We start from the raw sequence: 15,244 nt of genomic DNA on the forward strand, positions 1-15,244 counted from the left end.
CGTCCGTGTGCTGTGCGATGTCAGCGCACGTTAACGATCCCCAGGTGGTCGAAATTACTCCATAGCCCTCCACTACGGCTCCTCTTTCTCTTTCCATTTTCACTTCCAACTTCCTCTTCCTTTACGGCGCGGTTGAGGTGTCTACAGAAAACAAGTGAGTTACTGTGCCTTTTCCTTCCTATAAATCAATCAGTTTCTTTATCCGCTAAGGCTGCCTTACCCTGCCTGCACAGAAGAGCTCACCGGCATATCAAGTTTAATCGTAGATGTACTCACTGCAATAGCATAGCTGATCTAGCCGACATGGTCTGGACTTGCACATTTTACAACGATCCGAATAGAAATGTAGAATATTGGGAGACCTTGTTACTCAATCACGAAGCAGAAGAGCAAGGCAAAGTCACCAGTCTCGCCCTGGCCGCCGCCGAGTCCCAAGGGATTCCCCGGCTGACGGTTAGGAGAATGAATGTGGGTTTGGGCTATAGCCTTCTTCCCTGTCATTCTTGACGGGAGCGAATAAAGGTTATTTCTCTTTCGGGCTGAAGAAATCGTAGCACAGGCATATCGGAGCCCTCGCAATTGCAGCAAGTGTGGCTGGACCGAAGATCAGATTTGAGTGCGCTCGAAAGGAGGTTAGGCCTCACCGTTCTTATCGCACAGGCCTACATACATAACATTCTCAATAACGAGTAGGTGAACCTCCAGTTTCCGGCTACGACATACTACTGCCACGGCGAGGCCTGTGCCTTTTATTTCGGAGAGTGCCCCTTGAGAAATAAGGCTGAGCCGTTGAAGTACTACACTCGGTCGAGGCGGGACGGAGCAATTTTCTGGCGCTGTGCTGCTGTGCAAAAAACAAAAAAAAAAAAAAGGGCCACTTACCCTGATCCGCGGTCATGGCTGTTGGTGCAAATATCTCCTGGCTCGTCAGGGAGGGAAAGAGACGTCGGCGATAGCGAAGTGCGCTGAACGGTTTCTCGCTGCGCGTGTTCGCTCGAGGAGAACTGAGGCGTGCTCACGAGAGGACAGGTCTTCTTTCTCTACTCTTAGAAACACACACGGGCCTGGTGCGGAAAACAAGCGAGGTCGGATTTAACTAAATTTTTTATTACGCAAGCTTACCTTGAGGCATATTATAAAAACTCATGTATATTATTTTCCGTAAGGAACCGGAGAAGGCTCCCGCTCTCATTATTGTCGGTGAGCCATTTGGAGAAGTCCTCCTCCCTTGTTGCGGTTAGTCCCACTTCCTGCAGAATCTGTGTCTTTGATGCCCTTGCGCCCAGCAGGTGGCGAACATCCACTTCTGCAGCTGTTGTGGAACACTTCGGGCACGTGGTTGGTTCAATGTCTGCTTGAGATTCCCATCGGCATGTTACCGACGGGGTAAGGGCCGCCCCAGCTCTTATCCTTCTAAGGGAAACCTCCAATCACGTTAAGTTATGAGGGAGGGGCAAAGTACACGGGGGAATGAGGGCACGTGTACTTTTCCTTAAAGAAGATGCTGAGATGGGAACAGCGGAGCGGGCATCAAAAGGGAGCCTGGTGGGGGTTGAATTAGTGTTTGGTTTATTTGCATTGCATTTTTTGCACTTTTGCAATGTGCTGCCAGGTTACCATTCGCAGTAATAGATCGCACTGTCGCGTGTATCTCTTCTGTGTGTTCGTCCTTTACTTACGCTGATGCCAAATTTAATCAAGAGTCAAACAAGAGCGAACAGGGGATGTTCTGCCCCTTCTTACATGATGCAGCGCCATTCCCACGTTCCACTTACTTGGTGCCACGCTCTTGCGCTGTTATTCTGCTCGATTCGAGCACATGTTGTGCAGAGGTTAACGCGACCACATGCGATAGAATTCGCGTCCAGTAAGCGCCAACTTTAACTCTATGGCGTTATAAGTGTAACGTTAAGAGGCAGAGGCTAAAGTTGTTCAGCGGCCACACGCGATCTTTAATCATAGTCTGGTCTAAATCAAAAAACTTCCATGAGCAATGAACATAAGAAGAAGGTAACCGAAGCTGGGGACAGCAGAACGTCTTCTGGGCGCTTATAGTAAGGAGGCTTGCCGGAATAATATTCACTCAGCTAGAACTGCACACGGTTGATTGGAGAGATGCCGAGAGGAAAGTATAAAACGGAAAACCCCCGCTTTACGATACTGCATTTCTACGGAGCAAACCGAATTATCTACCCGCCGCCACACTGTAAGCTAAAGACTGAAGAGGCCATCGATCTGCGTAAGCTACAGACTGGCACTTTGGTCAATTTACGTTAATTACATATATACAACTTAGAGCCTTGAGGGGTGTATGCCCATAGTGCTGGTGAACTCCAATCTTCCCCCATGTCATAAAGTCTCAAATAAGAAATTCAAATAGAGATCAGTGGGAGGTACTGCTAGCCATCTCGGACCTAGTTCTTGTTGGAAAACGAAATAGGCTTGAGGAAGCCAGCGAGCCATGAAATAGAAACCCCGACCATTGATGTGCCTAATGGGTTATTGTTAGGTACTCTTGTTCATGCATTGATGGGAATAGTCGAAGCTTCCGATACGTGGCAAAAAATTCGCTTTTGAAGCGTTCCTTCCATCGCGCCCAGTAGTTGCAGGAAAACATAATTCTGGTTGCGTGTTTCATTATTGCAGTTCTGCATTGCACCTGGTCACCATGCATTATATGCCTACGAGCGCTAAACCGTTTATAATCTCATTTCATTTGTCATCTGTTTCGCTTTCATCGACTGAAGGATGGGAGTGAGTAAAAGTTCCTTATATTTCACGTAAGGGATGAAGGAACTTCTCATATAATCCCTGCTACTTCACTCCCGGTAAATCCATTTCTTGGCTACCTTTAAAGTTTTAGTGAATCAGAACGACGAAAGAGCGATCACATAGCCGTTTTTATCCCTCACGTGACCTATATACAACTTTGATTTCATAATCATCGCTAAGCTGTAGAAATCGAAGCCGTTAAGAGAAAAACTTCAGTTAAAATTATTTTGTTCAGCAGTCGTAGGCTCATACACCACCGGGTGATACGAAAACCAAAACTTCCTGTCTATAATCTTTTAAGACACCGAAAACCAATGGGCTACGTTTTTGGAAGCAGTGAAAGAAACTGGAGCGCTGTAAGATGATTCAGCTTGAATTCAGAATCAAGAATGTAATTATCATGAAAGACACGGTGCAAGTTTCGGATTTGTAGCAAAATTCTGCTTGTTAATATTGTCCTGCGATCAGCGAGCAATAAATACCAACTTCGAAAACCGAAGGGGTGCATTTTTGAAAGTACATTACAAATACTATAATTCTCCCGAAGATCTGTGAACATATTGATTGTTATGGCGTAGTTGTAGAATGCGTGGGAAAATTACGTTCGAAAACTGGTTCCCAAAACTTGTCCAAAATTTCTGGGTATCTGTACCTCACCTAGACTTACCTAGAGGGTAGAAAGGCGAAGGCTTGCAAAAAGAGTTGAACTTAAGTTGAGGACAAGACAGCGAGTAACGTGAAGAGGCGGACGCAATTACGCCGCTAATAATGCATAATGGCTCGTTACCACAGGGATGAGGCACACAGCAGTGGCTATAGGCCTTTTGGCATTTTCCTCGGAGCCCGAGGGAAAAAGCAGTTTAGAATACTGCAAAATATATTCGTGTCGGCCCGACATTTTCGCTGTTTTGTTCCGCGATTATATGTGGAATAATCCACACGCACCCGCAAGTATTTTGCCTCTTCACCGTGAAGCGGTGAAAGATTACCACCACTCGAAACCGCATGAAAATATAATCGACGCCACCAACGCAGGCTTGAGATTATTTTCCTTTGACAATGTTGCAGCCATTGCTCTTCTGAAAGATTCTGGAAATTATACTTTTGTTCGGTGAAAGTTTCCGTAAGCTACAGCGATTCACGTAAACTGTTCTCTGAATACACACACTTTTTACAAAGTACACAGTGACAAAGCATTGGGTTGAAGGGACTGACAGTCCACCTTCATAGTTTCCTTTATTATTTTTCATAACGATGTTTCTCACGCTCAGTACCTCGAGCCGATGTAATCTTCCATGATTCACATACATTTTTGTTCTCAATTAACACACAAAAAAGAACTTAAGTGTCAGGAAACGAAAACACTGCTGTTGCACTATGAGATCACCGTCAGGAATACCATCGAAAAGACGTTTGGATGCACGGAGCATTATAACTCACGTGAACTCGTGGGAGAAATTAAAGCGTTCATACGAGATTTCTGAAGGTAACGTTTCATTATAAATGCTGAGCTCTAGCTGAAACTTCCACTGATTCATGAAAGTCTTTAGAATTATGTCTGCCACTCTATCTAATAGCAAAAGGATAAACATTAAAAGATGCTATTTATGATGCGGTAGTCATTAAAAAAATAGACATCACATATTCTGAACTCAATTCACATAAACTCTGAAGCAATTAACTACAACACACAAAAGCGCTAAATCAACAAACACAAAAAAGGACAGACACAAATTGCGACTAATGCACTTCTCGGCACAAAGCAGAAAGCGCAAAAATTGTCGAACCTTCACACATTGCATATTCCATAGACACTTTTCTTGTAGCAAGTGTTCCAAGTGAATGCAGATATTTGTTATGATTGGTAATGTCACAGATGGGCCGGTGGGCTACTTGGTGCGGGACGGCCGAATTTTTTCGAAAACTGAGTGGAGTTACTAAACAGTCTCCTCCTTCTCATCATCCTCATCTCGCAGTACGAACGTAGAGTGCAAAAGCCATAGTAGTGACGATGCAAAAGCAGGTGACGTCAATAAAAGGTTTCTGTTTACCGAAATGCCATTTAAAAACTTCCTAAAGTGATTGAGGAACTACATGTATTTTTAAGACTTTTTAAGATGTGCCTATCAGGTGTAAAATATTGTTTTCCGTGGTGCTGAATACTTACTTGGCCAATAACATAGACGAAGCCACCGCTTATTTTTGGACAGCTTTTGCACTTACATGCTATTTTGTTTTTGCTTTTTTTTTTCGATTCATGGTCACCATACTAAATCTTGGGGCATTTTTAATTGTAGAACAACATTTATTTTCGCATTATGTTTAGACCATAAGTTGTAGTCCTGCACAAAGTAGCTCTCCAGCCCATGACGTTTTGCGTACCGCCTACGGTGGCTGAACCAGTCGTCAGGAAGCTTCATGCAAACTCCCCGAGATAGCGGCACCAGCTTTCCCCCTAGGCAAGAGTAAGAAACTATATGGTTTCAACGTAATCAGGTGTGATAATTGGCGCGAAATTACCAAGCCGTTTGCCGTACTACTGTAGCTGATTTTTCCATGTGAAATGATAACGTATTCTAGCTTCCCTGGGTGAGGCCGCAAGGACAAGACTTGTCTTCTTCAGTGTATTTATCTCCAACTTTCAGAATAAATCTCGAATCTTTCTACCCAGCAAATTTTTCACCCTTTGACGTCCGCGGTCTAGTAAATTCCCTGTTGTATGAAATATTTCTACACCGATAGTGCGTGCAATTTAGATGCAGTCAACCAAACTGTTTTCGCTAAATCTTGATTAGATACTTTGATAGATCTGGAAACAAAAGCAGACTTTATGCTATGTTCGTTGTCACGACGTCTTCAGCTCGTCACCAACACGAACTCTTTGGATGTAAAGTGATTCTGATTCCTGCTTCATGCGCAAAGCCGGTAAATTTATTTTCTGACCGCCTCAGAAATAACAGTTTTCAAACAAATTCGCGGGGTATATAAGGAAGAAGGAAAATTTTGCACGAAAAGGCGAATTTTCAGCTGTTTCTTTTTGTTTGTTTGTCCATTAAATTTGAGATTGACATTTACCGAAGTCTGCTCGCCACAAATATTCAGAGCGTAATCAGCACTTCAATTATCATACTCTGTTCCCCTTTATATTTCTGTCGATTGTACTGCACCAAACTGCTCTTGTCCCATTCGGCAGCATAAGTCACAATGAACATAAATTTTCCAATTCAACAAAAGACAACAAACCTAAAGCAGCTAGCAACACAAACACGCGTAGGAACCCAAAAAATAAAAAAGCTGCACTGAAACACTAAGCAAAACAAAAGCTGCCCACGAAACTAAATTCGAAGTAGTGGATTTGAGGAGTGTAAAGGTCCGCTACTACTCTTGACTATTAAAGTTTGTCTCCTGTATGCGGTCGAGCGTTGCTGCATACAGTGAGAATTTGTTTATCATTCATTTTTGCTGTCTGCTTGCCTAAACACTGTTCCTGTCATAAATTATGCGAAAACCTGCGTTTGTGAAAAACTCAGTTCCACTCCTCGAAAACAACAAGGCTTATTGCTGCAGGCTCGCGTCACCGTAAGAAGAGGTTTGTCATTTCACTGTTCATTGTACTCCGGCTAGTATTAATGTACTTCGACATTTAATAACCAGTCCATGTGTTACAAAACCTCGCTGCTTTCGAAAAAAATACCAGTCGAGAAAGTAAAAAAAAATCGAACACCACACTGTCAATCTCGGTCCACGCATGTTCCAGACACAGATTGAAAGCAAATGGAACTTTGAGAAAGCGTTGGTTAAAAGTGCTTTCTCAAAAAAATCAAAATAATAAAATATCGACAAGGATCCTCGTTTCTTGAATGAAGAATAAAAAAGCAGCATGCAGACGCTGTTATTTTAAAACGAACCGTAGATGTAGCGGACGCACTTCCATTGAACACCATGAATGAAGGCATTCTCAAGATAACTCAATACTGCAATGACAATACTGAAAAGTTTCAAGGCGAATTTCTCCTCAAGTCCAAACTTAGCAAACTTGTAACTGAACGTAAGCATGTGCATCTTACTTAAAAACAAATTATCACAAAATAACCATGCACAGAATGCTTGCTACTATGGTAACGCGGTAGTTGCCTCATTCCACGAAGGCAAAGGAACTGTACATGAGTGTACAACGCGTCATAAAAAGTTGCATAATATTATGCTAAACCACCCTGTTTTTTTTTCTATTTTCCATGCTTGTGGTGCAGTTCGTTTCTGTAATATGTATGCCAAAAGTTAGTTTTACACCTCCAATTCAAATGTCTGAACAACCATCCGGGTTCCAGCAGAAGCCGAACGTGTACAGAGTGTGTTATCTTTACCAGCTGTCCGCAGCTGACTTCACAAAAGAATAAGCGAATACAACTTATCTTATGAAGACTTTTCGACTGCAGATATAAACCTCATTTACTAGAAAGAACACGTCTTTTCTTTTCCAACTATACGTTTAAATGAAGCCGTAATACTGGGTGCACGTTGTCGCCGGCCAATGAAAAACGCGCGAAAACAATACCTCTGAGGCTTCAAAAGCGCTCCCACTATACCTACAATACCACAAAAAGAAAAAACTGCTGTACAACGCGCCACAAGCACGAGGCTATGGCGAGAAGTATCAGAACGAAGTGACGGTAACTGCACTCCGGCTCGATTCTACCCTTTCGCCAGCATGGTTCCCTAGGTCACACCGCGAACTATATTTTTGTTGGATAGAGCGTTGTCGGCTGGCTCCAGATGTGATTGAAGGGTCGAATATTAAAACAGACTCAACGGGAAGGTAGCTGCTTCCTGTTTGTTTGATACAGTTCTCATGCCTCTAGCATGCAACTGAATGCACAGGTGTCGGTCGCCTAACAGCACAAAGGGTCCAGTGAAGTTATTTCACAGAAATGAAGCGTCGTCTCCTTTACATGCAGTGAGCAAGCCAGCGTCGAGGAGCCACGCTAGAGATGTACTCATCAAGGGCACACAATTCGCATTTCCTGCCACAGGCCGCAAGAAGACACACCAGTTTTCAAGAACATCGAAGAAAAAAACAGCAGCAGGCGGTGCACACTTGTCTGCACAAGCATATTCCGACAACCAGGCAGGCTGCAATGTCACAAATTTATGAGAACTAGCACCGAACATCACCCACCGGTCACAAGATCGACTTCACCATGTGAACCGAAAGGCAAATCGAGGACTATATGAGATCTTGATGTCCGTGGGACGGTCCTGCTGCCCGAGAAAGAGAAGCGACCACGAACACACAAGATAGGAAAAGAGCAGTCACAACTTCTGGCAGCGGCTAACATTGGTGCACCATTGGCTGCAGATTGTGGTGCATCGGGTCAAACGCGCACGACGAGTAGAGGAGTCCCGGTGATGGATAGAGTCCAGGTTCGGTCTTCACAGTCATAGTCGGCAGGTCGTCCAGAGGAGATGGCCTCTGCTGCTGACTCGGGTGGTGGTGACCAGTTTGCTGCGAGTGATGCTGGAGTTGCTGGTGGTGCTGGTGGTGCTGCGTCTGTTGCTGCAGGTAGGCGAGAGCCGTCAGGTCGTCCTGCAGGTGGTGACCGGGTAGTGACGGGGAGAGCCGCTGCATGGGCAGCGCCGTCTGGTGTGGAGTAGCGACGCCCATGCACATTCCGGGCATCAAGGGTGGGCTCGAGCGAGGAGTGCAAGGCACCGAGTCGCCACCGCTCAAACGTCCTCCGCTGTTACTCCTACGTCAAAAGCAAGATTTACAAACAGTCAATTGATGTGAGGCGACCATGGAGGAAGGAAACAACTTAGGAGAGGCACTTGCAATTCCCAATGCATTGGAGAAAGTGTGGCGGAAGTAACGTCAAAATTTAGGGTTAGCCAAGTCGGGCCATTATTAGCAACGGCGACGCTGTTGCTATGAAAACTCGGGCCACTAGCAACAGCGTTGCTAAGGGCCCTAGGTACGTGAGCGTCGAGGAGAAAGAGAATGCGGAGGGTAAAGGAGGAGGAGAGACGTTGCAGCATCCGTTCGCGGTGCGGCCGCGCCGGCCTCAAAAAAATGACGTCAGGGCCTCTCCTAAGTTCTTTCCTTCCTCCATGGAGGCGACAAAAAATAAACACACTACAATGCAGTTCAATCAAAAGCAGTATTATCTCGGCTAGCTATTATCTCGGATATTCAACTCTGGTTTATGAAATATACAACTTACAATTGTCACACAGAACATTCGACGCGTGCGCACCTTCAAATATGTTCAGGACGTACGTACACACGCATAATGACATCTTTCAGGACGTACGTACACACGCATAATGACATCTTTACTACCTTTAAGTACCTATCCTGTAGCTATGTACGTTTGTCACCGATAAGCATCATGACGTGTCACTTCTATAATATTTTAAGGAGATAGCCTTTAATGGCTCATGCTTGCGGATCGTGTCCGTTGTCCGTCCATCGGTAACGCTTTTCTTCTCACATTTACCCGGTTAGACGAAGAGGGCGTATGTGGGTTCTTCGTTTAAACCACACTCACTAGCAAAATAGCTAGAACAGAAATTACATACCGCAAAGTATTCTGTGATTGCTTAGTTTCGTGAGTTGGTTCCGAACGATGAGCGTCAAATGTTCTGCAAACACAGAACCTAAGCGACGCGATGAGCTTAGTGTTCCTATATATCAGGAGTGTCCCACAGCTCACGGAGCTATGAGGTGCAACCCGGCCAACTCCAAACGTTAAGTCGTCGTTCCGAAAGCATGCGCCACCTTCAGGAGTCATATTTACCACCCCAGGTAGCACCGAAACATTACAGCAATGTTACATTCCTTGTTTCAGCCGACCGTTATTTTGACGTTGTTAATGTCCGTTTAGCAACGTTACATACAAAGGTTAGTATAGTGTTTCAGTAAACATTTACACGACATAAATCTAAAATATATACAATGTAACATTCTTGATAATTACAAAGCAACCTTTCACGAGCTGCGCCCACCCCTTGCATTGGTACACAATTTTCACGCTTTGCCAACACCACAATACAGCACAACTCCTACACTTACCTGTGTATAGCATAGGTTCAAGATTCTTTATCCATCGCGAAAGCATGTCCCATGAGTAATAGTAGCGAATGGATAATAAAGACCCATGAAAATAATAGGGCTATGCAAGCACTCCGGAAGGCATAACCTCAAAAATTTTGTTGCAAAAGAGTTATATTTAAAAACATGTCTAATAGAAGAAATGTTCAAAAGTACTGGGACACTGTGTTTAAAATATATTTGCTACATTGTTTTATAGTTTCTCAAGGTGCTCCCGTCGGGCGTTCAATTAGTAGTAGTAGTCACTTTACTGAAGCGCAACACTAAGGTTACATGGAATTTAGAACGCGCTTTCCCTTCCCACAACGAATGGAGAACGAGTTCTGGGAACGACGAATTTTGGTTTATTTGTACTCATTGCATAGGACTGTTTCATTTTTCTGATTTATAATTATTATGTCTAATATTTTTTTAGTCGATTCGAGACGCTTTCCTTAGGGTCACGCAGGAATATCCCCACACCTTGGTCAAAGTGGGGCTTCATATTGTGGTAGCTGTATGAATGAATGAATGAATGAATGAATGAATGAATGAATGAATGAATGAATGAATGAATGTGTATGTATGTATGTATGTATGTATGTATGTATGTATGTATGTATGTATGTATGTATGTATGTATGTATGTATGTATGTATGTATGTACGTACGTACGTACGTACGTACGTACGTACTTTTGACTATTGCGTCATTCATTTGTTTGTTTGTTTGTTCATTCATTCATTCATTCATTCATTCATTCGTTCGTTCGTTCGTTCGTTCGTTCGTTCGTACGTACGTACGTACGTTCGTACGTACGTACATACATACATACATACATACATACATACATACATACATACATACATACATACATACATACATACATAAGTACGTACATACATACATACATACATACATACATACATACATACATACATACATACATACATACATACATACATACATACATACATACATAAGTACGTACATACATACATACATACATAAGTACGTACATACATACATACATACATACATACATACATACATACATACATACATACATGCATGCATGCATACATACATACATACATACATACATACATACATACATACATACATACATACATACATACATACATGCATACATACGTACGTACGTACGTACGTACGTACGTAGCAAGTCGCATGTACGCGACCGAATGTTTCGCAAACGGTCAAATTAGGGAAACAATCAAATTAGAATTGTCGCGTTGTCCAACGCGGGGCTTAATCATTCCCCAAACATTTTGCACTGCAACGGCAAATTCGGGATATTTTGCAGCCCCAGCTGCCCCTGTCTGACGTCGTTCGGCTGCAGCCAGACAGTAAAAGACAGTAAGCTAAGCTTCGAGCCTCCCACACAGCTCTAGCGATCCTGTTATTCAGCACCACAACGGCATCCACTTTCACCATCGGCTCGTCAGTCGTCGCATCGAGTTCCGCAGGAGAGCCACACACCTTGTACCGGTACGAAGCAAGGTTGGTGCACTGAAGCGCTGTTTAAGCGCTGGAACTCAAGTGCATTTGTTAGTAGGCTTTCGGTATTTTTTTTTCCTTGCCTTCTTTTTCAAGTTGTGAACTGCCCCTCATTGAATGATTGATTGATTGATTGATTGATTGATTGACTAATTTGATTTCAGCTTTGTTCACAGCATCATTTCTCATCTCCCCTTTCTCTAGTTTCCCATTTTCCGCGATGATATCACCTGTCTTATTTTGACTGGCTGATATAACGCACTTCCCGCTTTTATACCTGAACCATAAAAAAGGCGGACAAATTAATCACCCATGCTATTGTACACATTAGGGAGTGCAGTCACCTAAACCGAAAAGCACGGGGGAGTAATTCCATTTATTTGTCTTCAAGTTTATGTTCTTGATCAATGCGAAATCGAAGAATTTTTCATCGAACCTTTTCTCTCTCGAGTCACACATTTATCTTTCCTCCTTCTCTGCTTTAAGGGCTCCGTTGCTCGTTGTTATGATCGTTGGGCTCTCCACATTTCCCCCGCGCCAGAAAGACAATACCAAGCCACTACGCAAATACCACTGCGCAAAAACGGACGGGCAGATTCCGCTGTCCGGAAGAGCCAGGCGCCAGGCATGTACTCGATCACGCGTTGCGCAAGGGCGCAGTGTCGAGTTTCAACCGAGAGAACGGACGGCCTCAGAGAAAGGCGCGCTGCTTTCGACATCCGTACCACGCGGCGAGCTACGCACGCGGTCCGGGGCGGGCCCGCCGATCCTGCACACAGTCCTGTGGAATTGTTCCCTCTGATCGCAAAATCCCAGAAGCCCGTCTAACTAGGCTGCTTTCTACCATGGACGTCAGGAACAGATGGACCACGCCCACTCGGTCGGCGCGAATTATTAGCAGCCCCAAATACGCAGCTGAGCACTTTTCGGCGACAGGTGACTTACCCGCATCAGTTTCGTAATCCCGACTGAAATGGCGGTGGTGGCTGAAGACGAAAAAGAAAAGTGGCATAAATAATCGCGATTTACTTCAAAGCACCACGAGTTAAAAGAATGCATCCAAGTATGCGAATGTTCTACTCAACTTAGAAAATTTGAAACGTCCGTGGCCGCTTATTGCCTAATTGAATAAAGAATAGCGTCCTGTTAATAAAGGCCGCATACATTTGGACGCGTGACGCTTCTAGAATACGGGCCCGAATGCAATATTTAGAACTTTGAATAAGGCATATTGTGTCTTATGGTATGGTATGGTATGGTATGGTATGGTATGGTATGGTATGGTATGGTATGGTATGGTATGGTATGGTATGAGTATGGTATGGTATGGGGGTATGGGCATGGGCATGCGGCGTTTCACGCACCGAACATCGAGATGGGCTGAGGAATGCCGTTAAAGAGGGGCGTAGATTAATCACTACAAACCTGGAGCGCTTCACCGTCCAGTGACGGTAACACGCGAGCCTTGCTTTCAGTGTCCACCCAAACGGGGCCCCCACGGTCGGGATCAAGCTAGCGTCCTCAAGCTCAGCGCGACGGGGACTTCTAAAAAAGGATCGGGAGAAATTCGAAGCATAATAATAAAAACGGTAGTGTAATAAGAGTGTTTCTAGCAAATAAGCGGTATCACAGCGCGCGTCCAAGTACGCAAAAATGGAGACCCCTCTCCAAACTCCGAGACAGAAAGTTGCCCACTAAGGACTTCAGCAGCGAGATGTGCAGGGCAAGGAGTCATCGCACTCGTTCCTCTCGGCGCCACTAGAACAACCCTGCGCGTGTCCTGTGTCTTCTTCTCTTGTGTGTGTCTTCCCGTGCGCTTTATCTTCAGTCAATTTACAATGCACCATCTAGCCCAACTTCAAGTTTTGTTAGAACAACCCTGCTGTAAGCGGCGCAATTTTAACCTGCTACACGCGTCAGAAGGTTAGTATATTGATTACAAAAGCATTATTTCTCGAGTGACATTCTCTCCTTGCTTCGTTCGCTCACTCGATGGAACCGCGGTCTTTAACGGTCACTCTGCGCCCGGTCGTGTACCCTGGTTCAATATACAAAGGTCGTCTACGGCACGTGTATGGCATGGCTCGTCTGACGGTGGCCGCTGGCCGAACGCCAAAAAACAGGCCCCGCGCGATAGCATCCAGTTTCTGTGAAAACGAGATAGGTATTACATGTTTTTGTTTTTGTTTTCTCCCAGTGCAGCTTCACTGTTCGGCCGATAAAGGTCGCTGCTATCACAGGCCATATAAAAAGGCCATGTAAGGCGCAACATGCAGGCTTCCTGAGGCCAAGTTTCAAGGTGTATCACCAATGCTTTTATCTGGCCGCTCGGCGTGCAATGAGTGCACAGTATTGTGCCCTCACCTATACATCTTACACCGTGCTTGTGACTCAGCGCTGGTCATGTGGTCTACACGGACTCAGGAGCGGGAGTTTCCGTAGGTCTTAGAAGGAACAGTCCTTCGTCATTTTACCGATACCTACCTTATGTCTCAACTTTAGGATCCTAAACACTATTCAATGACTCCCATTGTTTTGCCGTTATTTAGTAGAACCACAACCAGCTCCATTCGTAAAAGCAAGCAAAATTGTCGGCCAGAAGATTCTCACTTCTTTTAATCTTGGTCTTGCCAGCATTTCTATTTTAAAAAGAACGGGCAAATGAAAAATGTTGATGGTTCAGGGCGCACCTGAATATATAACAGCAGCAAAAAAAGAAAAAAAAAGAAAACTTGCTAACAATATCGTGGACGTGGCGCGATTTCCTGCCGTGGCAGTTGAATATTCGACTTTGTTTTCGCTGGAGAATTAGAAAATACATAATTACAGGATTTTCAACGCCACACACACACACACAAAAGGAAGAGGGCACCACGGGCGCTTACTCCAAACGTTTAATCAATCTGTCCTCTCTTTTTTGTGTGCCTGCATTGCGTTGAAAACCTTATAATTATGTCTGACAATTAACTAGTTAAACAGTTAACTCTCTTAATTAGAAAAGAAAGCGCGAATCTTCTTCGGTCATCTGTTTCAACATGCTGGCCACAAAAGCGACAGCGCTCGAAGCGCCTCGTCGTAATAGTGGTGATGGTGATGATAATAATGATAGTGCCAATGGCGATAGCAGTTATAATGATAGCGGTAGCTGTGATACTGATAGTGCTTATGATTATGGTAGTACCGACGGCGATGAACATAGTATTCATATTGGTGGTGATGATGACGATAGTTGATGAGGATAGCGAAAGTTAGAGATAGTGATGATGATAGTAGTTATGACGATGTTGTTAGTGATAGTTGGTGCGGCTTCCGCCATCTCCACTCTTAAGCAGATTTAAGCGCAGTCCTTAACATTTATTCCCCTTTCTAATAAACTGTCTGCATAATTGCATTATTTCACATTTGTTAACACAAGAAAAAATAATCCCTTACGCTTTTATTGGTGCCATGTAGCTGTTCCTGACATATTTTGCTCCTAGGGCAAGAAAAAAGTCGTATGCGGCTGAGACAATTAAATTAAGAATTTTACTACCACTCGATAGGAACTACATCAAAGACTGGTTGACCCCAGCTTCGAAGCGGATGTATGTACACGTGTGCCAAGCATCATACCTGTTAACATGCTAACTTTGTCAAACGTCCCGCATTTTACTCGACCAATTGGTCGTCCATGATCAGAGATGATATATTATTCGCAGCCGCGCCCCCCGCCTTTTGTCAGCATGGCAACACGTGCTTCGTGAGTGGTACGTCGTCTAGCATTTCCATCCGTCTACACCTCTCCTCTACGTCGCCGTCCCCTACCTCGGTTTTGTTTGTTGCTCAGCTTCCTCTCATTGTGTTGGAATCAGCGGCAGCAACAAC

General features: G+C 44.2%; 1 protein-coding gene across 1 annotated transcript in view; it reads right to left on the bottom strand.

Annotated features, from left to right (window-relative positions):
- Nucleotides 1-3,974: 3,974 nt before the first annotated feature.
- LOC146176571 (uncharacterized) overlaps nucleotides 3,975-15,244 on the bottom strand; it is a 90,030-nt gene continuing 78,760 nt past the window's right edge. Inside the window, exon 6 of the mRNA XM_084582833.1 lies at nucleotides 3,975-8,519. Coding sequence (XP_084438959.1) covers nucleotides 8,102-8,519 — 418 coding nt within the window. The 3' untranslated portion in view covers nucleotides 3,975-8,101. The remainder of the gene's footprint in view (nucleotides 8,520-15,244) is intronic.

Source organism: Amblyomma maculatum, chromosome 10 (assembly GCF_055883805.1).
Source record: "Amblyomma maculatum isolate TAMU_Amacu chromosome 10, ASM5588380v1, whole genome shotgun sequence".
Classification (NCBI taxonomy): domain Eukaryota; kingdom Metazoa; phylum Arthropoda; class Arachnida; order Ixodida; family Ixodidae; genus Amblyomma; species Amblyomma maculatum.